Here is a 25,039-nt window from a genome sequence, read left to right as displayed (position 1 = left end):
CACTAAACCACTCTGAGGTATTGGACTGAAAGGCTTAGAAAGCTCAGCCAATAGTGATTGTACCTATAGCCAGCCATTTTTAATCCAGTTGCATCATTGCGTGTCTTGACTTCACAGCATGATTTACCAGTGTTGCCCTTCAAAGCTGTACACTTTGATTTATACTAGCTAACTCTCAGCAGATAGCTACTGTAGCCCCTGAAGACACTTCCTTGAAGTGACTCTTCACAGCCACTCAAAACATTCCGCCAGAAGCGTCTCTTGAGGTCAATGAGCATGTTCCAGAGGCAGTCAGATTTGCTACTTACAAATGCATCAGTACATTAGGAAGTCTGATGTGTGGGGTTTGGTGCTCAATACCAATGAGCAATAGCTGTCTCTCTAAATAGACCTTTTCGTTTTAGTGTAAATTCCCAGTGCGTTGCTTCACTTAAGGGATCTGCAATGAAGTAAATGGGCAAAGCAAGAGCAGTGGCATACCACCAGCTGAAGTGTTCTGGCCTAATGTGATACTCTGGATTTCTGTTGTTGCTTTAAGTAGGAATGACTTGAGTCTGCCAGTCATCCTGTGTGGGGGAGTGAGGGGGGGGGGGGGGGAAGAGACTTCAGTGGAAAAGAACCATATTGAGTGTCATGAAGTCACCATCCCAGAACATGCATCAGGAGAATCCATTAACTAAGTAGCTATCATTAATCAAGGATGCTCAGTCAGATCCTGCAGTTGAATGTCTCCCTCCTGGTGAGGTGCCACTAGAGAACCGGGAGGAAACTTTTGGGGTGGGGAAATGTCTATAAAGTGAAACCCCTTAAGTGTTATGTACTCAAAGTATTAATTCCTCCGCACTTGACATCCAATTAACCTGCGTTTGCCACTAACCAGGCTACGGATGCAGACGAAGTTGCAGTCATGTCGCAGGAGCCAGTAAGCGCATGTCCCCCTGGATTCCATCCCTGGGTACACAATTTTTTACTCTTCTTCACATTCCATTTCAGAAATGACAACCTGCTGCTTGGGACTGCTTGGTCTTTCTGGTCATTTGTTCACCGCTTTCCAGCTGATCAAATGTATTTTGGGATTCAGACTTCATGCAGATCTGTTTTCTTTGCTGCTTAAAGGGACTCTCCAAACTCTCAAACATGAAGAGGAACAGTGTCCATTTATTGCTTCTATTTCTGTGTAACTTAACAAATTCAACCTTGCAGTATAACTTCAAGCAACGTTTTCCCAGTAAAATGGCAAACAGCGTCTTGTCTAAAACTGCATTGTGAAACTTGTATTTCTGCAGGCAAAAATTTGCTGCTGCTTACATTGCAATCAATCTACCATTCTAAAAAAAAAAAAAAAAACTTTGTTCCAGGCCTTGAGCAACTAAAACTCTTCTCTCAGATGGGACCATTTTGCGTCTTGTGTGTGCTAAATTTTGTCTTTCATTTTCTTCACTTATGTGCAATTTTTATCTTAAACTTGCTGAAAATCTTTTATTTGACTATTTGGCAGGTGGGCCAATATTAAGCTAATGGATATCAGGGGATGCTTAACTGGGCAGCTGTCTAGTTGGGCAAAATTCTGTAGTTGATTCATCTCTACAGTACTTAGTGCAAATTTTGTGCACTGCACATAGATCAGTCTCCTCTTTGTACTGTAAGCAAACACTAGCTGTTCTATACTTACTCTGTCCCCATAAAATGACAGCTCCTTGTTTTCTTTAGGTCACAGAAGAACCGTACATTCCTGTTGGTGACATGAATGGTGTGGGATTTAAGCCCTTTGATCTAGTTATTCCTTGGGCTGTAAGGAAGGGAGAAATAACAGGTAACCACTTCATAGTATACAAGCTGCATGGAGCTGCCTTGCTTTTGACAGCACACTTAAGCATTTATAACTGCAAATGTGGTGTGGAAAATGGCATTGACATATGAAGTACTCCGTAACTTGAGGTTTTATGTTACTTGCATACAGGAGGCATAAGCAATGTACTTAATAAAATATGCATGTGTGAAATATGTTCTAAATTCAACAAGGCAACTCCTGGCACTGCCACTGATCCCCTTCGTCCTAACCTGAGATGTTACCTATCCCATTCAGGGGCTCTGGATGCTGCTTTCTGGAGCAGCTGTATATTGCTCCTGAAACTGTAATGTAATTTATCAAGTGAACTCCTCCAGCATAGATGATCGTAGTCCACAGCTGCTGACTCTTCTTCCAGGCCTTCTGTACAGCCTCAGTAGCTGACATTCTGAGGACTTGGCGTCACTTCCAGCAGCTAACAAACACACAACTTAAGGGGGCTGCCACAAATGAAGGATTTTTCTACTGGGATGGTGGCTAAAGTAATATGAAGTGCCCCATCTCCTGTTCCCCCCACCCCAAATGCACTGTAGGCCAGGTGTCTGCATTTATTAGAATTGGTTTTCTTCAAGAACATGACACTTGTCCTTCAGCTCAGTATTTGGCTGTTGCCCAGGTGGTTTCCTTTAAGGTGCTCATAATCCCTTGTAAAAGATTGTGGGGGAGCCTGTTACAGAAGTGAAGTGTAACTTAGTCAATGATCATACATCCTACTAAACTTTCATTTGGCCAATATAATCTTGTGCTACATCCCTAGGCTGTTCACCATATGTCTGCTATACAAATAAAATATAGAAGCACAAGTAGGAATATTTGGTATTCTCATTAGTCTTGTATTTGTACTGGTGGACAAGTAACTTAACCATCTGAAATGCTTTGGTTTAAAATGATCTGCGTGACTGTTCAAAGGAGTGAGTGGTGGGGGGGAAACCACTATTCCAGTTTAACTCTTAAATTGCATTCTATAGGTGAAGTTCATATGCCCTCGGGAAAAACTGCTACACCAGAGATTGTGGATAACAAAGATGGTACAGTAACAGTTGGATATTCTCCTACTGAGGTTGGGCTGCATGAAATGCACATAAAATACATTGGAAACCATATTCCAGGTGAGTGTCTAGCTGAACCTTTTTTGCATTGGGACACATTGTCAGTGTAAAACTGGGAATGTTCAGTTTGCTCCCAAATATCTTTTGGCAATTTAGTTGCATAACTCAGTTTAAGATGTATTCACTTCACTATCAAAGTAGAAATTCCCTGAAAGGCACTTACTATTCAAATGGCTTTGCTTGTTTCAATAGACAGGGAAACTAGAGTGAAAGAGCAAGTGGAGGCAGGGGAGCTTCCAGTGCACAAGACAGACTTAATGGATTTGGTTTTTGGGAACCAGGTTTTGTGGTGTTTGTGACTTGCTAACAAGTCACAATCTTGGCCCAGAATGAGCTGAGCAATATGTTTAGGAGCTGGGAAGAAGACTGGCATGTTTGTTGAGATTCCTTGGTTTTTAGAAGAATCTCCAATATTTTTATGTAATGGTAAAAGGAAGGTTCCAAGGAATTATGTATGCCAAACTTAACACTAGAAAAGCTAAGATCTTGTAAACCATTGAATAAACATCCAATGCTTCTAAACCCCCAAAATGTGGTTTTATGCATATTTTCATTGTCTGGTTTATCTCTTAAATCCTCTGTAGAGAGCCCACTACAGTTCTATGTAAACTATCCAAACAGTGGAAACGTGTCTGCCTATGGACCTGGTCTCATTTATGGTATAGCAAACAAACCAGCGACTTTTACCATTGTCACAGAAGATGCTGGAGAGGGTGAGTTCTTTAAGAGGGATGGTAAATATTGTTTTAACCAAACTTTAATTCTATACAAACAAGCCTAAAGCAATTTCAAACATTGCAGATGTAATCTGTATGCATAATTGAACTTAAGTCATAAACTAATAGTGATGTTCTAACTTACTCGAAATAAACAGAGAAGTTATTCAAAGGTTAACTCGTTAGCTGGGATTCTATAAGGGAAAACTAAAGTTAAATGCTGACATGAGTAGACTTTGTTTAGGTCAGACTCCTTGACTCCTGTTTTCTGAATTGTAACTTGCACACAGCAGAGTAAAAACTGTAACATCATTTCCTGTACACAGTAGTTTTTCAGACTGTTTCCTGGAATAATAAACTTGGCTTAATTTGGAGGGGGGAGGAGTGGAATTCATTAGCCAGTAAATTGGCTCTGAAAAGTCAGTGTTTCATGAATCCAATGTAGTAGATTGAATCATGCTCTGTCAAGGCTGCCTTGGCACACTTCTAGCTGGCTGAAGCAAATGGCTCTTCTGCTAAAAATCTTTTTTCTGAAAGGATAAAACTGAACAGTAAACCTCAAACTGAATACTATGTAATACATTTTATTAGTAACTGATGCCTTCTTTACAGCTACCTTGCCTTTTTAACCTTTTATTTAAAGGTTACTCAATTAAAATACTACTTTCTATAACAGGTGGACTGGACTTGGCTATTGAAGGACCTTCAAAAGCAGAAATTAGCTGCATTGATAACACAGATGGCACTTGCACAGTCACTTACCTGCCAACCCTACCTGGAGATTACAGCATACTGGTGAAGTACAATGACAAACACATCCCAGGCAGCCCATTCACTGCCAAGATCACAGGTATGAAAAAAACACTAATTGATTGGAACGGTTAATTACTGTGTCAAAACAACAAATGATCAGATTCCAGAGTGTAATACACTGAAGTGGCAGTTGGATAACTGCAAAATTGGGAAGCTACTCTCTGGCCTGCAGTTTGGGTGAGGTAGCCAATTTTATTTTGTCAGTGACGTCTACACATTAGCCTTGTGAATTAACCTGTAAGGCTAGTAACATACTCTGTTTAGTAATGTATGAGATTAGCTAGCACAAGAATGACCGTAATGAATTAAACTGCTGTAACGGTAAGCGCATGGGATGAGAGGAGGACCTGGAGATCATCCGTCTAGCTTCACACTGGCTCAGAATGCCTTTAGGTGAGGTCTGCAGGTGTTCAAAGTGAAAACAGACGCAACAACCTTGTGACACTGACCAGCTCACGTTGGTTACCAAGCTGGACTGAAAGAATCATCCTAAAGTGTCTTCCTAACATAATCTTGCTCCATATTTATCATTTCATGGAGTAGAATTCCAGATGTTATGAGACCACCATAGTAGGACATGATAAATAGACTAGGATATAGGAGCCAATAGAACTGCAGCTCTTCTGGACCAGTTACTTAACTAGACCCATATAAATGGAGACACCAGATATAAGCTATGTTATCAGGTGGTAATTTCAAAGCACTAGAGTGTGTTTTATCAGATGATAAAGCAAACAAGGCAGAGTACGCTGTTGGCTCAGACTGATGGTCTGACAGAGCCAGGAACAGGATGTGGGCCTCCCAGCTCAACCTGCATTATAAAGCTAGTCATATATAAATCTAACTGGAATCTGCTTGTATTTTTGTAGATGATGGCAGAAGAAGATCCCAAGTTAAGCTTGGTTCTGCTGCTGACTTCTTGCTGGACATTAACGAGTCTGATCTCAGCCTCTTAACAGCCAGTATTAGAGCCCCGTCTGGTCGTGATGAGCCTTGTCTTTTGAAACGATTACCCAATAACCACATTGGTAAGCTCAGCCTCTTCTCGAGAAAGGAAACTAAAATGCTGTCTTGCAGTTGTTACTAGCTGGTCATTCACTAGCTTGTGGACTGGGCTGATCTCTTTCCAGTGTCCTCCAATCCTCACCTGGCAAGCGTGTTGGCCAGGAACAGAATGGGTATGGAGACTGAATGCCTGGCTCACCCTTTATGTAATACTCCATGCTGGGGTTGAGGCGCACCTCTAGGTGCACTGATGCTACCCATGACTAATCAATTTGGATTAACAATCTTCTAGAGCCTGGTATTCCCTATTGGCCCCTTAAATGTGAACTGCAGCTACACAGCAAAATTAAGACTTAAATGCTTTCTCAGTGCAGTGCTTCTTGATTCATGTGACAAGGGTTTTAATCAGGTGGCATGTATGCAAACCTATAAACCAGCCTGTCTTATTTCTGCTGTGATTGTCTGCCTTGTAGGTATCTCATTCATTCCACGAGAAGTAGGCGAACACCTTGTCAGCATTAAGAAAAATGGAAGTCATGTGCCAAACAGCCCTGTATCTATCATGGTGGTTCAGTCAGAGATTGGCGATGCCAGCAGAGCAAAAGTTTCAGGCCGCGGCTTGATAGAAGGACGCACGTTTGAAATGTGTGATTTCATTGTAGATACAAGAGATGCAGGTTAGTGCTATGTGAAAGGTCCATTTTGGAACAGTGCTTCAGCACACTTTTCTTCTGAGGGAGACCTGAGTTATGGGCTCTTCAGGATGGTGCCTTTCTGATGTTTGGATTATCCATTCGAAACTAATCCAAGCAATGCAGCTGCTCCTTTCTTCCCCAGATCCATGTTGTTCATCCAACCGTCAGTCCTGAAGCACAATCCCAAAGTTGTCTAATGCAAAGTGTGAATCAGTTGCTGGCCCCAAACATTCTTCTTAGAAGTATTCGTGCTACTAAATTTTAATGCTATTCAAGTTCTCTTGTTTACAACTGTCTCTGCCTGTTAGCTTAGTCTTAGGTGTTACTTCTAATAGATTCAAGAAGCAGATTTTATTTGATATTTTGCATATAGTAGCTTTCCTGAAATTTTTTTTTTTTCCCCATGTAGTAGGATTTCTCCTCTTCTCCCTCCCTCTCTCTCACCCCCATCCCTTATGGGCCTCTTTCGCAACCGGGGAAGGTGCACTTACAAAGTCAGGAAAATATGGCTGTAAAACTACCAATTTCTGATATGGAATCCAAGTATATAGTACCTGAAACTTCTTCCCCTGTCTGAAACTAATTGACGGAGTACTGACAACATAACAATCTAAGAACTAAGAAACAGGTTATACCTGACTGGGTGGGTGGTATGTTTTTTTATATTTAAAAAAAAAAAAAACACTACAGAGCTGTGTAAGCTCAAAGGCTTGTCTCTCACCAACAGACGTCGGTCAAATAAAAGATATTACCTCACCTACCTTGTCTCTCTGGTTATACAATGGTAGCCAGAACATACTGCAATACAAATAGCATTAGACTATCTTTATTCAAGGCTTCATGTGACTAGTTCATCCATACACTGAAATGACTGGCTGGCTTACTTGCTTCAAAATCAATTGCCAAGCTTGGATTTGAACCATATTTGACTTCAAATCATTTGTTCATAACTTGAATTTTTTTGACTATACGTGAGGCTAAACTAACATGTTGCAACTTGTAGGTTATGGTGGGATCTCACTGGCGGTTGAAGGACCTAGTAAGGTGGATATTCAAACAGAAGACCTAGAAGATGGAACCTGTCAAGTATCCTATTTTCCAACTGTACCTGGTGTGTACATAGTGTCCACTAAATTTGCAGATGAGCATGTTCCAGGTAAGAAGGAATGGCTTACAGCTTGCTGTACCTGAGTCAGGGACTTAATACCTCCTAGCTCCTTTACTGGTTCCATTGTTTTATATTTGTTGCCTTGGCTGTGACCTGTTTGATGCAGACATTGGGATGTGCTTGTTTTGAATCATCAGGGCCTTAAGGGATCACTGAGGTAACATCAAGGGAAGATGTGTTCTGCATCTTGAATACCAGTCTATCAGCCATATTAAATGATGCTCAAAAGACAAAATGGTAGCTTAGAATGCAGGGGGGTGTTTAGTGGGTTACATGATCCGCTTTACCTCTCCCAGAGTAACTGCTTTAGAGAGGGAAAAGACCAAGAATATTGGAGGGACCACCCCTCAAGCAAAGGAAAGGATACTAGAAGGCCGTACTTTCTGAACCAAGCCTCCTCCGCTGCTGAACTCACACTGCATACTAATGCAGGAGGGAAAAGGAATCTCAAATCCTGACCTAAGTGATACTTTCTGCAGGTGCACAGACACCAGGATTAGTCATCCTCTTCTGCAAGCATGTTCAGAGCAGGGGGAGCCCCAGTACCATAACTTGGGTATGGGAGGAGCGGATTTCTCCCTTCAGTGTCTGCGCACACAAACACAAACTTGTCTCTGAAGAAATGTGTAGTAGTGGTGGCCTTGATTGGAGAGGAATCAAAAAGGCACTCACTCAGAGTAGCTGGTCCATTAATCTTGCTAGTTCTTCAGTTGCTGCGTAGGATTAGATAGCAAATGGTACCAATATCCGAATCTTCAACCTTTGGGTTCTTCGCTATTCGTCACAAGGAGTGAGTGTCCAAAATTTCTTAGCCGTGGCGATTATATCTATTTACTGTCTTTGGCTATGCATTGACTAAGTATCTTTTATTTCTCATCTGTTACTTTAGATTTTTCAAGTTAGTGTAACTGTTTCAATCCTTAATGAATTTAAGTGTAGGATTTTTCATTCTTTCAAATATTTCCAAGCTGAAATGTTGTTGTGCTACTTACAGGTAGTCCATTTACTGTGAAAATAAGTGGTGAAGGAAGAGTGAAGGAGAGTATCACACGTGCAAGAGGAACTCCCTCTGTTGCAACAGTCGGAAGCATGTGTGACCTTAACTTGAAAATTCCAGGTAACATTTCCCAACTGGCTATTCTACCGCACAAGGTTTAACTTTGTTTTACATCCATGCATCTCTTCCCACAGAAAGTATAGTGGGAACGTTGAACCTGCAAATGATTGCTTGTTTAGCATGCTGCTAGCTAAAATGTTAAATGTCTTAATGAGACCTGAAACTTATTTAGAGTGCATTTATATTTTAATTCTCAGATGAATTAGTTAAGCCATTTAAAAAGTAGGCTGTAACAATGTTTAACAAATGGAAGAATAACTTACTAAATAAAAGAACAGGAGTACTTGTGGCACCTTAGAGACTAACAAATTTATTAGAGCATAAGCTTTCATGGACTACAGCCCACTTCTTCGGATGCATATAGAGTGGAATAAATATAGAGGAGATATATTACACCCATAAAATCAAACCACATATAGTGAAGTGGAAAGGAGAGCTATACAACAATTATTGTACTAACTTAACCTATAGACAATTTCTGTGTAACTCTTGTTTGTATTTTTACTTGGCAAACTTAAGGGAAACATAGGCTTTTAACAATATAACCTTTTAAATCCACTATTGCTTCCTTGGTGTGTTGTAACTATTTCAAAATGCTTATGAAATATTTTCAGTGAAGGTTTTTCATTCAGCAAATGGTATTTAGATGTTCATAATACAAATTAGTTATCTATATTCTCTAAAGTGAGAACTTGTGTAAACCATAGCTATAAGACCTGAGCCACTTGCTTATTTACTGTTTCTAGTGGAAGAACTTTTTAGCTGTATTTTGACAATATTTCTCAACTTCTATTACAATAACTGTCCCAGCTGTTCTTGCGTCTTCCCCTCCCTTTATTTCATTTCCTTACTGCCTTCTCTTAGTAACTCGGTTTCAAATAGCTGTATCTCTGTAGAAACTCCCTCATTTGAATTACTTCTGTCTGCTGAGCTGAAAGACAATTGCCCAACTCAGTTGAGAGCACCTCAGTGTCATGTTTTCATGGCTGGAGGAGCTACTGTCAGGAGCCAGACTTTCCAGTCAATCTGCCTTTTGGGTCCACAGCAATGCAGAGTGCTCAGTGGAGGTTTTGTAGGGATGGAGGGTACATTTTTAGCACTGGGAGCATGGCATCTGAGTGGCAGTGTGCTCACATTTAATTACCCAGCCTGACTTGCATAAAATCCCATTCTTACTGAACATGGTGTTAAAAAGAATATCCGTGGGCAGAAATGTCCTGCGTTAAGGGAGGGAATTTCAAAGAATTAAGTGAAGTTCAATAGGCAAGCAAATCTCCTATTCTAAATCTCCTTAAAAACAATCAGAAAAGTGACTTTTAGCTACTTCCATAATGTGGAGGTGAGGCCTAACTGTCCTGAAGTGGTGGTATACCCAATCTGTAAGACTTAAGAGCCAGGTAAGACAGGTGTCAAATCTGTCTGGGGATTGGTCTTGCTTTGAGCAGGGGGTTGGACTAGATGACCTCCTGAGGTCCCTTGCAACCCTGATATTCTGATTCGTATTTCCTACTTCTTGGATTAGGTAAATGACTGTCTCATGGTGAACAAATACCTTATTTTCAAGAATGCTTCTGAGTTAAACCACAATATTCTGAAATTATTTCCATGATATTGGTGACTGGTTTTTATGAATGTCACCATCAGTATGCTCCTTTATATTTCAAATAATTATGCAGGCTTTTCATGCCTTAATGGCTGGCTGATATTTCACCTCTTCCTAGGAAACTACCTGGATATTGCTGGGCTAGGGTAAATGACTCCACTGTGAAGACCGTGGAAATCCATGCATATTAGCTCTTGACCATCTTCTATTAAACATGTCCATGGTGCTCCGCAAGCATGATCCTAAATCTGTGTAACATTTTGTCACTTAGAACAAGAAAGATTAGACCATTTATGGGGCTTGCTCAACAATGCCAGGCAGTACAGATGTATGTTCTCAAGGGTAATGTCTTCCATACTAGGAGGGTAGAACTACAGAAATGGTGTATTCTGCCCTTGTGTCAGGGAGCTCTGGATTGCCCTATTGGCACCTGTTGGACTTGGAAGTAGTTCTGATGGACTCCGAGCCCAGAGACTGAAAGTTACCATGCCAGATAAAGGTGTGGATTCTTTGTAGTTGGGTCTGGGATAGCCTTGGCAGGGCCAAGCATGGATGCACAGATTCATTTAAAAATTAAGTGAAAGCTAAAATTCGTTAATTAATCTAGCCCATAATAGATTTGCTCGCATTGTTTAGGTGGAATATTTTTACAAGTACCTACAGGAGTTGGCCCTGCAAAGCCCACTGACTCAAATCTCAACCTTAATTATTTTGTTCCATTAGTGACTGCTAACCTCTTTCTATCTAGAAATTGATAGTGGTGATATGACAGCCCAGGTAACTAGCCCCTCTGGAAGAACGGCCGATGCAGAAATAAATGAAGTTGGAAAAAACACATATTGTGTCCGCTTTGTGCCACAAGAAATGGGGGTCCATACTGTGAATGTCAAATACAGAGGACAGCATGTCCCAGGCAGTCCTTTCCAATTCACTGTTGGGCCACTTGGTGAAGGGGGAGCTAATAAAGTAAGAGCTGGAGGTCCAGGACTTGAGAGGGCAGAAGCCGGCATCCCAGGTGAGAATTCCTTGACTTCACTACCAAACTCCTGTAGCTTGGAATACAATATTGCATGTTTGGCTTTAGAGCAGCAAGTCAGGTAGTACACTATAGTTTACAGCAGTTGACAGGACTGTATAGCTCGATGGCTCAACTAGAGCTTAGTTGTAATATTAGTGCATCACTTCAAGCTGTGTAGTGTGCAGCTGAAATACAGGCCAAGGAAAATAACAAATACAGCTGCGTTGCATGGGTGGAGAACATCTTGTATAGGAATCTTCAGCTTTTTAAATTATGTCCAGTGACATGCCATATATTGATAGGACTGTAACGCCAAGGTTGTCTTGACTAGGAACTGACACCTGTCTTACCTTTTAGCTAAATGGCACAAACCCCTAGTAGGCACTACAAAACACTGATGCTACTTGCTTGGGTCTACCTTAGCCTAATGCCAGTGCAACACATCTACACTAGGGATTTGCATCTCTGTTGCTAAATCAGTGCAGAAAAGTACAGATGGGGCCTGAAATGTGACTTTAACATTTATTGTAACTTTATATAGAGAACTCTCACCAGGTTGGGCCTTGACTCAGACAACTGTAGTAAACCTGACTGATTCAATGAATAGAGGCAGAATTATATGTTGAAGGTGCTTGTAGCTTCGACCTGTCAGTGGTCAGTAACACTACCTGAGAATGAATTAACTGTTACTATTTTTCTAAATCTAAATGGTACAACTGTTAGTCTTTTTGTCTCTTACTTACACATGGTATCAGTATTTTTCAAACCATTGCATAGGGAATATTATACTTCTTGACAAGGAGGACTCAAAATCTTCACTAGCAGTTAGTCTCTGCTTGTATACTTTGTCAACAGCTGAATTCAGTATATGGACAAGAGAAGCTGGAGCTGGAGGACTTTCTATTGCAGTTGAAGGCCCAAGTAAAGCAGAAATTGCCTTCGAAGACCATAAAGATGGCTCTTGTGGTGTATCCTACATTGCTCAGGATCCTGGTACGTAGTGAGACCAAATCCTATTGAAATCACTGCACTGGAAATTTCTGTAGTTTTTTGGGGGGCTTTCTTACGAACTACTTCCTTGTCTTTCAGGTAACTATGAGGTGTCCATAAAGTTCAACGATGAGCATATTCCAGAAAGCCCCTACCTAGTTCCTGTCATCGAACCTTCAGATGATGCTCGTAGACTCACTGTTACTAGCCTTCAGGTGAGACATAAGGAAGCATCTTCATAATTTACCACATGCTGACTGATTTTTGTCCTTGTTCTCAAAGAGGCTGTAAAAATTCTGTCTTAAGTTTATTAGGTGATCTGTTTTAAACAGATTGATACTTCCGCATCCTAATGAAACTTGTAGCTTAAAAAAAACTTAAAGCAACTGAAAGCCCTTTAGCAATCAAGGGAGATGTAACTAGTCTAGAGGAGATTCTTAAAGGTCAACCTCTAAACAACCAGTATTTAAAACATATTAGCCATGCTTCAGTTGCAAACACTAGGAGATTTGGGAATTCAAGTAAGAAGGGGAACAGTGGTCCTGTAAAATGGGATTACTCCTCCAACTAGCTGGCAGAGTTGCCTATGAGTTGAATGAACCTAGTATAGCCTAGAGCCCCTTAGCCCTGCAATATCTCTTGTAATGTGAACACTCGCTGTGTTTACTCAAGTAATGCTGAGTTGACTTGTAAGGGTACATGTTTAAGCCACAGCTTTAAACCCAAACAAAACTGTGTGTACACTAACTTAATCAAGCATTTACTTTAGACTTGTTCTGAGAATCCATGTGAGCAAATAGATGAATACAAGGCAGTAATTCACTTGTGCCAATGTCCTAAAACCGCAGACTTGAACCATTTGAGCTGCATAAACAGCAGCAAATGTGAGTGAATTCCAGCTTTGTACTCATTCTGGGCTCATCTGTTATACTTAACCACAAAAAAACATGAGTTGCTTCTTGTATTTTAATACAAGTAACATTAAAGGTGTGGTTTAAACCTAAAAACAAGACACTTGGAAGTGAGACTGAGAACCCAGTGTAAGTCTGTGTTGTACCTAGATCTTGCTGCACTTGAACTGCTCAAGTGGCTCTTGCTAGAGTTCTTGTTCTAGGTTGGTGAGATCACTCTCTTCCTTGTCTTGAACACAACCTGATTAAACCTAGATAGAATCTTAATTCTTTTTCATAGTTTAAAATTAAAGTTGACATTTTAACATGGGGTAGTAATTCTTCTGAGAGCCTAAACAAGGAGTTGCATGGACCTTAATTAGTCACTGTGGTATTGATGATTTTCTTGTGTTTCATTTAAAGACTTTTGACAGGATTGCTCTTAACTACTTTCTCTGCAGAGGGAGATAAAGCTGAATATTCTGTATGACATGTTCAAAAACCTGCACCATCAGTTAAATTTTTCATGAGTGCATTTTAATTTAACTTAAATTCTACTCAGTTACATTTATTTCCCTCTTCAGGATATAGCTGCAAATGGGATCAGGTAAAGTATGTTCTTGTTACAAAGCATTATAGTCAACATGGCTAAAGCATAACCAAATGCAACCATTCCTCAGTGATAAGGACCCTATCAATTGCATGAATAACTATGATGTACACTTGGGACTGATTACTTGTTGAAGTCAAACACAAAATATTGATCTCTTTACATAGCATAGCAACATCTGGTTTCATGTTAGTTAATCTTTAGTTTGTCATTTGTCATTTGTGATGACACTAAATATCACGTTGCAGGAAATTTAAAATGCATTTAGATCCTCTGACAGCTGCATTGATAGACTTGTCTTACTTCTGAATTAATGTTGGAATGAATCAGCAGCTGGAAGTAGAGCTATAGCTAATATGTAACTAACGTCTCAAACATCTGAAAACTGACTCCACCTCCAGTGATAGTGGGTGACCGATATTGAACATTATTGGTGATTGCGTCATGACAGAGTAGGAGTATGAAACTATTGATGGAATGTCAAATTCCTAGCCATAAGTAAACACGCCTTGTTGGGTAGCTGTAGAAAGTGTAATATGGTTCCCAGTTAATCATTAACTGACAAGTCCACTGTTAATATCTACTGGACACAAGTCTGCCATTTTTAAAATGGCAAACAATGAAGATAATCCGGGAGAGTGCTTAGAGTCGAGACAACTTAACTCTCAAATACTCAACTATGCCTTTGTTTCCTAGCACTAATTTTTTTGGTAACTAAACGTAGTGTCCTTGTAAATATTCTGTTAACAATGTCTGTCTCAAACCACTGAAAAAACTAAACTTGGTAATCTAAATATATTGCTTTCTTAGGAATCTGGATTAAAAGTTAACCAGCCAGCATCTTTTGCTATAAGGCTTAATGGCGCTAAGGGCAAGATAGATGCTAAAGTTCATAGCCCCTCTGGAGCTGTGGAAGAATGTCATGTTTCTGAACTGGAGCCTGGTAAGAACTTGTATGAATGAAAGTCTACTGTATTTTAAACATGGCACAGATTTCCATATCTTAAATATTAATAGTTGATAAGTTCCTAAGTACAGTGGTTGAATATCGTGTTCACGCCAGCTGACTATTCTCTTTGCACCACCAACGTAGCTGGCAACTCAAATCATTCTGACTTACTAGTAACAAACCAGAAAAGTAAGCAACTAGTCTGGAAACTTGCCTTTTGGAACTATTCCAACTAGAATTGTCCCGTCAGATTGTGGTGTATTTTCTTGCCCAGTCTCAAATCAACTCAATGTAAACCCTTTGTAAAAAATTAAAGGGAAAATGTTTGATCATTTGAAGAATACCTTACTTCAGGGGGCTAGAATTGTGTAGCTACCTGTCTTGCTCAGTATAAATTCCAAGTACTCCCTATTCACTGGTGGTGTAGTGAAATTTGCACATAATGCTGTTATTGAAACTTTTTGTTCTGGGTGCTGCAAAGTACTTTGTTCTGTAACAGTCCATACAGAATCTGATTCTTCCTAAAGGTTTTGTTCAAAGCTACATTTTCAATTGGTGATTGGCTGACATGGATTGCTACAGAAATAATTTAACGCATTTTTTTTTTCTTGTGTAAAGAATAGTCAATGATTTCCTATTTCAGTTACTGTTTTCCTTTTACAGACTTTGGTACAGCAGTTCATTTAAAAGTCTAAATGACTATGGGAAAGACTTGCTGTTCAACTTCAAAAGCAGTTAGCACAGTTCTGTTAATGTTTGGGTATGCTGTTTGCCTCTGGCACAGTGTTTCCGAAGCCTGGAAACAGAACTTAAGTGAAATTCAGACTCTGAAGTGAATGGGACTTTCCTACAAATGACAGTGGGAGTTGCTCAAAGACTCAAATAGCCTTTTTCCTTGGGTTAATGTGTGAAGCCAAAAATGCTAAAATGCAGTATGGTCAAGTGACTCTCAAATGTGGAACCCCAAGTAACTTAGCAGCAATTATCCCTGAGGTGCATATTCCCATTTCTATTTGAGAGGGGATTTGGCTTGACTTAATCCATATACCCAATGGACAACAGGTTGTGCTTTAAGCAATAATAGGAAAGCTGTGGTGTCCTTGGGCTTACTTACTCTCTAGGTCACAAAAGTAAATGCACCTGGTGATCTTAACTGATGCATAAGGCAAATGGCTCTACCAGCCAGTCTATCTAATGCTATATTGGTTTTTCAGTACAGCTAACAGTTAAGATCCCCATCTTGTTTAGAAGTGAGTGAAGATAAGAGTTTGTCAAACTCTTCATGGCACCATATTATTGACCAAAGTCCTACTTCAGATTGAAAGCAGGACAACTTGTGCAATCCAACTTGGCTATTCCGAGTCCTCAAATTTTACTGAATGTTAGGGAGTTTGTCTGTTTTTACATCCTCACTGGCAATATTACTGAAATATTTCACTGTGCTTGTCTTACAGATAAGTATGCTGTTCGTTTCATCCCACATGAAAATGGTATTCACTCCATTGATGTGAAGTTTAATGGAAGCCATGTGGTAGGCAGCCCATTTAAAGTCAGAGTCGGGGAACCAGGACAGGCAGGCAATCCAGCACTTGTTACTGCATATGGAGCTGGCCTAGAGAGTGGTATCACAGGTAACTTCCCTCTTAATTCTGAAATCAGACTGAAAATAGTGTTTAGCCCAATGAAAATTCCCCTTTCTAATGCTTCCAAAAAGCTGATTTTCCGCACTGATTTTTATACAACCGTAAATGTTTACTTTCTCCTTGCCAAGGCAGCTAAACTAACAAGCGTATGTTCTTCCGCCTTTATTTTCTCATACGCATTCTTATTCTGCCTTGTTATAAAGCTTACTAGGATTGTAAAACCAACAATTTGCAGGATTAAAGACTGCAAATTCTGGTGGTTGAAGCAAAGATTTCAGTTGTATTGGTGAGCAACTTGACTAAGCAAATCTGTGCTAGTTAGCTCAACTCAACTTAGGTGGTCCCATGGAGTTTGGGAAATACTTTGGCTTTATTCCCACATGGGAAGCTCTAACACATGAGGTATGCAGAAGAAGATGGAGGTATTTTTTTAAATAAAGGCATTTTAAACTCCTTGTCCAAAGAGCTTTGGAAGAGAATTGATAGTGCAGAATGAAAATTATTCAAGCCCAGATCCACAAAGGGACTTAGGTGTTGCAACACCTGAACATCATGGGGACTAACTTTTAGGTGCCTAGAATATCACAATCAGCAAAGGCTGAGTGAGATGCTTAGACTCCTATACAATGAATGGAGAGATAAGTGTCTTGGAATGCAATCCAGAAAAGTGAGGACAGTAGGCAGGGAGCTGCCTAAACTGGCCAATAGGAGATGCTGACAAGAAGGGGTGTGTCCCTTGGCTCCATCCCTCCCTGAGAGAGATCACTCACTCTGCTTAGTGATCCACAAACAGGAAACAGTCTCCTGAAGTCAGGTGGTTTAGGTGCCTAAGTATCTTCTTGTGAGTGAGTTAGATGCCTGCCTTGCTCCACACAACCACTTTTAGCTCAGTGGTTGGTGCACTTGCCTGGTATGAGATGGAGGTTTGATTTCCCCCTTCTAGAAGAAGGGGAGAAAGGTGGGAGACTGCTGTTCAAATCCTCTTGGGAGTGCTCTGACCACTGAGCTGTGGGGTATTCTGTTGAGATACTCACTGACTCTTCATTGAAGCTGTTCTGTTGTGGATACATGAGTGATTGGAGCAGGGACACTGGAGTCTGGGTCTCACTTTGTAGGTGGGTGCCCTAACTACTAGACTACAGTAAGTTCCACTCTGGTCCAATGACTTAAATATTTATCCACAGTGGATCATTTTCAACAGATTGATGGAGCCCCACATCACAGTATATCATACCCAGTGCATAGAACGCTTTGCTAAGAAATAGGAGACCCTTGTTCAATACTAGTTTCTCTCTGGCAGAGAGGGGGGAAATGGAACTTGGGTCTCCCACATCTCAGGTGAGTGATGTGACCCAGTGGTTAGGAGTTATGTGGGTGGCACCTCTGGCGAGATTTTTCTAATCGACCCAATCTGGTAGGTGACCTGAGCACACCTACTAGATAGGTCGACGAATGTCTATCTTGCCCAGTTTGTGAATTGCTCTGGGGCTTGGCTGGGAAATAAGTGTTTGGGCACTTAGAGAGGGGGGTGTGTGTGTGTGTGTGTGTGTGTGTGTGTGTGTGTGTGTGTGTGTGTGTGTATACACGTATCCCCACCCTCCCAAGGGGCCAGAACTTAGGTGCCATGTGAGTTTAGGCACCTACAGGGTTCACCAGGAATTCTGTAGATCACAGTGGAGCTTAAACCTGGGACTTAAGCTCCTAAGTACCTTTGTGGATTGGGGTCTCAGCAAGTAAAGGTGAAGATCTTCTCTATGTAATGGAACTCTAGATTTCCCAACTCAAATTATATTACTATATAACACAAGCATCTAGTCAGCTGTCTACTTCCTGTTTGCACTTAGAAATTTTAGAAGTTTAAGGGGGTCTTTAAATTTAAACTTTGGCTGCTGTTTAAGGAGAAATTACATCTCTCGATTGTGTATTAGGAACACTATAGAGAATGTTTGTTTAAAATCTTACTTAAATAGTGCTCTTGTTGGAAGTCTGGAATCTCCATTATTTCAACTCTCCTGCCTGCAAATAGTCTGCCAGTTTCTTTAAACATTCAAACAAATGAAGGTATCTTAACTTTACCCTTTGTAATCAAACACAAAGACATTCTTGTACTCATATTCTGGACAGTTTAAATTATGCCAAAACACTGTAGCCAACTAAAACTTAAGCCTTTTCATTTTGATGTGTGTAGTGATGTCACCCACAGCTAGCATGGTTCCTTCCCCCTCCTTTGTTTCCTTTCTCCCTGCTGTGGACTCTGCAGTACTTCCATTCTGCAAAGGTAGAATGTAGATCCCTGGCAATCCCTGTTTAAAGCTGTTCCTGGCAGTGTAATCAGTGGGGTGCAGAAGAGCAGTGATGGATATAAAATATCCTCACCCTTTTTACCCCCATGGAAACGAAAGTCACCCTTGACACTACCCACTGACACATTTCAGATGGAATTTTTTAAATCCATAAACATGTAACTCGGTGGGTGTGGTTTTTTTTTTTTTTTTTTTTTCTTGCAGTGAATGACACCAGTATTAACTCAAAGATTGTGGTCAATGATCCCTTCTGGAACTAAGAGTTCATGTTAACCTCGAAACTGGGAGTCCTGCCATGTTGCCTCCAGCAAACAACTGGCCAGTTTGAAGGACTCTAGGTTTTGGTAGCAACTAGCTAGGACCACTTGAAACCATCTTTCCCTCCTAGTCCCTTAAATCTGCAGAAAAGGGCAGTTGAGTATAAACAAACACTGATGGAATTCACAGCTATGGGAGGTCCAAATTGAATACTAACACACTGAGGGTATGTCTACACATGGATTTAAAAAAAACAAACCCACGGCTGACCCAGGTCAGCTAGCTCAGGCTTGGGCTCCAGCTCTGGGGGCTGAAAAATTGCTGTGTAGACGTTTGGGCTAAGGTTGGAGCCCAAGCTCTGGGCTCCTACAAGAGTGAGGGTCCCAGAGCTCAGGCTGCATTCAGAGCCCAAATGTCTGCACTGCGTCCTGGGCCAGCCAAGGATGTGCCACAGGTCTCTTGTCCCTGTGTAGTCATACCCATAACTGCACAAGCAGAGAAAGGGAATAGATTCCCATGCTGCATGGCGTAAACTGATCACTTATTGAGGTAAGGAAAAATGCTCTCCCAATATACACACTGAACTGGAGTAAGACTCTCCTTCCCAAGGACCGAATATTGGCTATTGCCAGAGAAGGTGCCATATTATGTGGGCTCCATAGTCTGATACAGGATTGCACATCTGTTCCTCCAGTCTCCATGGTAGCAGGCATTCTGCTAAACAGTCCTGCTTTGCACTGGTGGGAAAACCAGAATTAGCAACTTCTGTTCCATCTGTTGCCCCATTTAAAGACTAGGAATAGTAAACCTTGGAACGGGAATCTTAAGATTAATTGTAGTATTTGGACCATCTGTGCACAGCTGACCTGCTTCAAGATTGCAGTTATTGAGGCTACAAATAGCTGACAGTAGCCTGAGACTGAAAGCTTTCTGTAATGTTGATAGCATTGTGCTGTTACTGCTAACGCAAATCAATACTCCACTGTATTGAACTGATGCTATAACTAAACCAAAGCTTTGTTTCTACTCAAGCAGAATGCTTGCAGGGCTACCCAAGGCAATCTGAATAACTGTTTTGCAAGTGATGTATTCACACCAGCAACACTTGGCCAAGATAAATCTTTGATCTACTGACAACTCTTAAGGGGGTCTTCTGTGATGGGTGGCTATAATCATGCAGGGAGATGGGGATCTTATCTGGGTTTAGGACTGCAGCAGAGCTATGTCAGTATAGGCTGCAAAGGGGACTGAAAAGTTTAAGAGTTTTGTTCCCTTTAAATTAGCCTCTCGTGTATCATAAAAGATCCTCCCCAATTCCTGTTAAACTCTTGAGGGGTTTTTCTCCTCCATGTTTCTGATGCCCAAGAAATGGGCAAAAGCATTTGATTAGGAATTGACAATAATGGCTTCATATAAGTAAAACATGGAGTAGTACTTCTGAAAACATACATACCAGAGGCAAAATTCTGCTTCTCTATAAATGTAGAGCTGAGGTAACCCCACTGAAATCACCAGTTTCATTGGCGTGAGGCCAGCATAAGTGAGCGGAACTGGGCCAAAGAGCTTGACCTACTGTATTTAACAATCTGTTTCAAAGCATCAACATCATTTAGACTACTCATGGCTGTCTTTGTTACATACACTAAAGGTGACCAAGCTTTTCAGTACCATATTGTTGCCTGCTTTTACTAGCTGAATCGCACGTTGATCTTGTGTAACAGTGTGTGCTGGGGATTTGCATAAATAGGTAAGCATTACCACTTTTCCTGCACCCTTGTGTTTATTCTTTATGCTAAACCTCTTTCCAGGATTGCAATCTGAGTTTCACATAAACACAACCAAAGCTGGTCCAGGAACGCTCTCTGTTACAATTGAAGGGCCCTCAAAGGTGAAAATGGACTGCCAGGAAACTCCTGAGGGTTACGATGTCATGTATACACCTATGGCTCCAGGAAACTATCTAATTGGAATTAAATATGGTGGACCTAACCATATAGTGGGCAGCCCTTTCAAGGCGAAAGTCACAGGTAAAAATACTAACCAGTGATGGCATAAACTAAAGACTACTAATTTAGTTCTCTGTAGCATATCTCAGTGCAATACTGCAAAGGGATTTATTGGCAGCAATGTTGAAGACTATCAAGGGCAGAGCATTCCCCACCTCTCTGATCTTCTAGATCAGGGGTAGGCAACCTATGACACGCGAGCCGATTTTCAGTGGCACTCTCACTGCCTGGGTCCTGGCCACTGGTCTGGGGGGCTCTGCATTTTAATTTAATTTTAAATGAAGCTGCTAAACATTTTAAAAACCTTATTTACTTTACATACAACAGTTTTATATATTCTAGACTTGTAGAAAGAGACCTTCTTAAAAACGTTAAAATGTGTTCCTGGCACATGAAACCTTAACTCCGAATGACTAAATGAAGACTCGGCATACCACTTCTGAAAGGTTGCTGACCCCTGTTCTAGATAATGAGATTCTATTTCAGAACAAGTTGACAGGCACCACTAAGGTGCTTGCTATTGAAAGCTTGTCCGTGGCTGAACAAAAACTTCCCTATAACATACTGAAAAATTAGTAGCTCCAGCATACTGCATTGGGGGTGAAACATAGCTCACTTTTTTTCCAGTGACAACTACAAAACTTCTCTTACCCTGATATAAAAGTCATATTTACTGGATGCCATCTCATCTTTGACTTTTTTCCTTAAAGGAAGGGAACCTCTTTAAGGACAAGGACCTGAGTATCTACAGATAATGGTACCTTCTGAACAGCTTTCTTAAGAAAATACAGGAAACCTCAGTGGACTTTGTCTGCTAATACTGTGCTCAAAGCATGGAATGGACACTGCACAACTTGTCTTAGCTGTCTCATCTGTAAAATGCCACCACACTCATGTGCAAAGTCCTGAACAGACTATTTTCAAAGTTTTCTACAAAATTGCACCCACTCTGTTCTGCCAACTCAAGTGTATGAAGTCTCACTGGCCTTTAGCAACTCAAGCACAATATTTCTTTCTCTCAGCCAGTTTTTCACTTCATGAAATCTGAAGTCCCTGTTGGCTTTCAAGCACTGCAGGTGTCTTGGTGTTGGTTTAAAAGCACTGGGGTGCTATTGCTTCCAGAAATAATAGCAAATGTTCATTCAAATATCTATCATAGTAGGCGCAAATCTGCAAAAGCATAATGATCAAATCCATCTTTAAATATTGCCCAATACTTAATCATGGTTCATGTACTACTCTTAAACTGTTTGCAAGCATAACTAGCACCTGGTTTGTAAATCAAAATGCAAGAGTTCAAGGAATAGAAAAATCTTGATTACTTGCTGTGTGAAGTCTGCAGTGTGCATATTACCATGCTAGATGCAAACTGAATACTTAATATTAGCCTCTGTAATGCTGAAGCAAAAATCACTCTTGAGTGGAAGAGTGCTAATACTGTTCTCTAACAACCTCTTTATACTATCACAGGCCTGAGAGTTCTTTTCTTCCTGATTTGAAACCAGGTTCACCACAAGCTTAGAGTAGGCAGTGAACAGAAGAGAACTGAATTACAAGAAGTCTGTTTAGGGCACAGATGTGCCATGTTTGTGTAGTGTTGCTAGTGAATCCTTGTTCCTGATCGAACCTCCAGGTGCTACTGCAGAGAGGTGATTAAGATCAAAATATATTAATCCAGCCTATTGACATAACTACTTTCTCGACTTCCCAGAAGTCCTTCTAAATGTACAGAGAAACCTGCCTATTACAAATCTGTCTTCCTTTTCTAGGCCAGCGACTGGTTAGCCCAGGCAGTGCAAATGAAACTAGCTCAATCATGGTGGAATCGGTGACTAGGTCATCAACAGAAACTTGCTACAGTGCCATTCCCAAGTCTACATCTGATGCCAGCAGAGTGACTTCCAGAGGTGCAGGACTCTCAAAGGCTTATGTGGGTCAAAAAAGCAGCTTTACTGTGGACTGCAGCAAAGCAGGTATGGGTTTAAGAATTTGATCTCAAAGCAATATGTATCTGCAACTGTTTAATTGATGGAGGATGAAAAACTTTAGCTCTTGGATCCCAGGGTGGTAAACTTCCAGCTAACTGAATTTATCTCCTAGGAATGTGACTGCTGTGAGCTGCCTATTGTTGGCCATTAATCAGAACTGAATGTGAGTGGCACTCACCTGACTCATCAGGCATAAACTAGCCTAATGGCAGGAAGAAGGGGAATAATCAGTTGTGTTGCAAGACAAACCTCCCTCCTTCCACAGCATGGATTTCAACTGTTATGCTAGCTCTAATGGAAGGTTGTGCACAGCACCAAGTACCATGCATATGAGGCCAAATAAAGTAATGATTGAGTAGATAACAGACCCTGCCTGAACAATTAGGGCATCTACACTTGCAGATGTAGAGCGCTGTGAGTTAAACCCGTCATCGTAGAGCGCAGTAGGGAAAAGCGCTGCAGTCTGTCTACACTGACCGCTTCAAGCGCACTGGGGTGGCCACGTTGGCCGCACTTGCAGCGGCATTATGGGCAGCTATCCCAGCATGCAAATGACTGCAACGTGCTTCCCGAATGGGGTGGAGTGTGACAGTGTGGTGTGTGTGTGTCAGGGGAGAGTGGGGTTTTTGGGGTGCTGAGTGTCAGCATGCTGTCTTGTAAGTTCAGACACCCCCATTCCCCCCCCAAAGCAAACAGAAAATGTTTGCTTTTTCTTGGAGCTGATAAGCAGCCTGCTTCTCCAAAACGGAGCTTTGAAAGGGCATTTCCACATTCCTGCAGCCGATTTCACAACAATGCCAAGAGTGGCCACTTGACTTAAGGGGATTATGGGACGTTTCCGGAGGCTGATCACAGCGCAATAATGCAACACCTCATTCACACTGGTGCTGCGGTGCTCCAGCGGGGGCGCAGCAAATGTTGTTCCACTTGCTGATGTGGAGTACCAGCAGCGCTGTACCTGCAGAGTCAGAGTGCTCTACGTGCCTTGCCAGTGTGGATGGTGAGTGAGCTAGGGTGCCTGGGGCTGCTCTATTGCACTATAACTCACAAGTTTAGCCAAGGCCTTAAGTTACTTTGTAGAGTCCCTGGCTCAGACACTAAGGGAGCAGGGTTAAAAGATGCAAGTGAAGTGTTCAGGGTGATAAGCACATGTCACTAGTCATCTTGATTTAATGACCTCCTGTAAATCCCAACAATTAATGAGCCAACTTTCATAGGTATCACAAAGGATGCTTTATAGTGGAAAAGATAGCATGGCCTTATTTGTAGGTTATAAGTTTGAAGTATCTTAAAGCAAAAATTGTACAGATTTTCTTACAGTACTTGTCCCTCTTGTGCTGTAAATTCTGGTTCTGGCAGCTTAGTCCTTTTCAATTTATGGTTAACATTGATAACTGAATTTAAAAAATGAACTCTAAAAGCATTGACACCTTGAGGGTTAACTAGCAAAGTTAAGAGTGCCAGGTGATGGCTCTGCCCAGAGTGTCTGTCAGCTTTGCAACCTTGAATTAAAGATTTGGATGGATGGAATTTTTTAAAAGGCAATTTTATTTAACAGATAAGTTCTACTCTTTTTAAGAGGGGTGTGTGTGTGTGTGTGTGTGTGTGTGTCTTTTGTTTTTTTAATTTACAGCCCCTTGGTAAGTTGTAAATACTTATTTGGTCTGTCATAATACTATTTTAAACTTGCTTGGCATAGCTAAGCCCTTTGAACTTTTTCCTAAAATGGCTTTACACTCCTGAAGCTTTCCTTTTGTAAACTGCAAGTTACAAGCAGATAACACATTTAAGTTGCCTTTTTACTATTTTAATTTGCCTTTTACGACTTTTACAGTCCTCCCTCAAGGTGGCACATTTTGTTAGTGTTAGCCATCAAAAATAATCCTTGTGATACTGCTGCTTTGATTTGGGCTTTCTTTACCTTAAGGATAACTAGAGATTGTCCTTTCCATGGCTGCCAGTGGGTCCTATTCTTTGAAAATTTCAGTGGCATTTAACAGACCTTCACTGTGCTTTGCCAAGCATTTTTCTCCAATACCTTGCTCTGGAGTTTCTTTTGCACCCAGTTCCAGTTTCCCTCTAATTCTCTGGGGAATTCATATTTGGGTCCACCACTTCTCTAATGTGGTACTAACTTCCTCAGATTTAAGCCCTTCCAAATGCCATTGTTAAACTGCTTGTGATCCTTGCCCATAAAGCTACAAGTATAATAAGCTATACTGTTACCTGCTCCAGATGAATGGAATCTGAGTCATGGCGCACCACTATGTTGGGGTTCCCCAAAAACCCATTCAACTCCACTCTCTCAT

General features: G+C 41.0%; 1 protein-coding gene across 5 annotated transcripts in view; it reads left to right on the top strand.

Moving 5' to 3' along the window:
- Positions 1-25,039, top strand: part of FLNB (filamin B) — a 137,194-nt gene that overhangs the window by 109,603 nt on the left and 2,552 nt on the right. For 3 of the 5 annotated variants that reach the window (XM_005288363.5, XM_005288361.5, XM_042849800.2), the window contains 16 exons: positions 881-955; positions 1,711-1,813; positions 2,818-2,958; positions 3,543-3,671; positions 4,351-4,524; positions 5,357-5,515; positions 5,966-6,169; positions 7,191-7,343; positions 8,350-8,472; positions 10,824-11,090; positions 11,949-12,086; positions 12,183-12,298; positions 14,394-14,526; positions 15,987-16,163; positions 20,545-20,763; positions 22,512-22,715. In XM_005288363.5, coding sequence (XP_005288420.2) covers positions 881-955; positions 1,711-1,813; positions 2,818-2,958; positions 3,543-3,671; positions 4,351-4,524; positions 5,357-5,515; positions 5,966-6,169; positions 7,191-7,343; positions 8,350-8,472; positions 10,824-11,090; positions 11,949-12,086; positions 12,183-12,298; positions 14,394-14,526; positions 15,987-16,163; positions 20,545-20,763; positions 22,512-22,715 — 2,515 coding nt within the window. The remainder of the gene's footprint in view (positions 1-880; positions 956-1,710; positions 1,814-2,817; positions 2,959-3,542; positions 3,672-4,350; positions 4,525-5,356; positions 5,516-5,965; positions 6,170-7,190; positions 7,344-8,349; positions 8,473-10,823; positions 11,091-11,948; positions 12,087-12,182; positions 12,299-14,393; positions 14,527-15,986; positions 16,164-20,544; positions 20,764-22,511; positions 22,716-25,039) is intronic. The other 2 variants (XM_005288364.5, XM_005288362.5) reach the window with 1 other exon arrangement.

Source organism: Chrysemys picta, chromosome 7 (genome assembly GCF_011386835.1).
Source record: "Chrysemys picta bellii isolate R12L10 chromosome 7, ASM1138683v2, whole genome shotgun sequence".
NCBI lineage: Eukaryota > Metazoa > Chordata > Testudines > Emydidae > Chrysemys > Chrysemys picta.
Note: the sequence above shows the minus strand (reverse complement) of the source record. Positions and strands in the feature narration are given on the sequence as shown.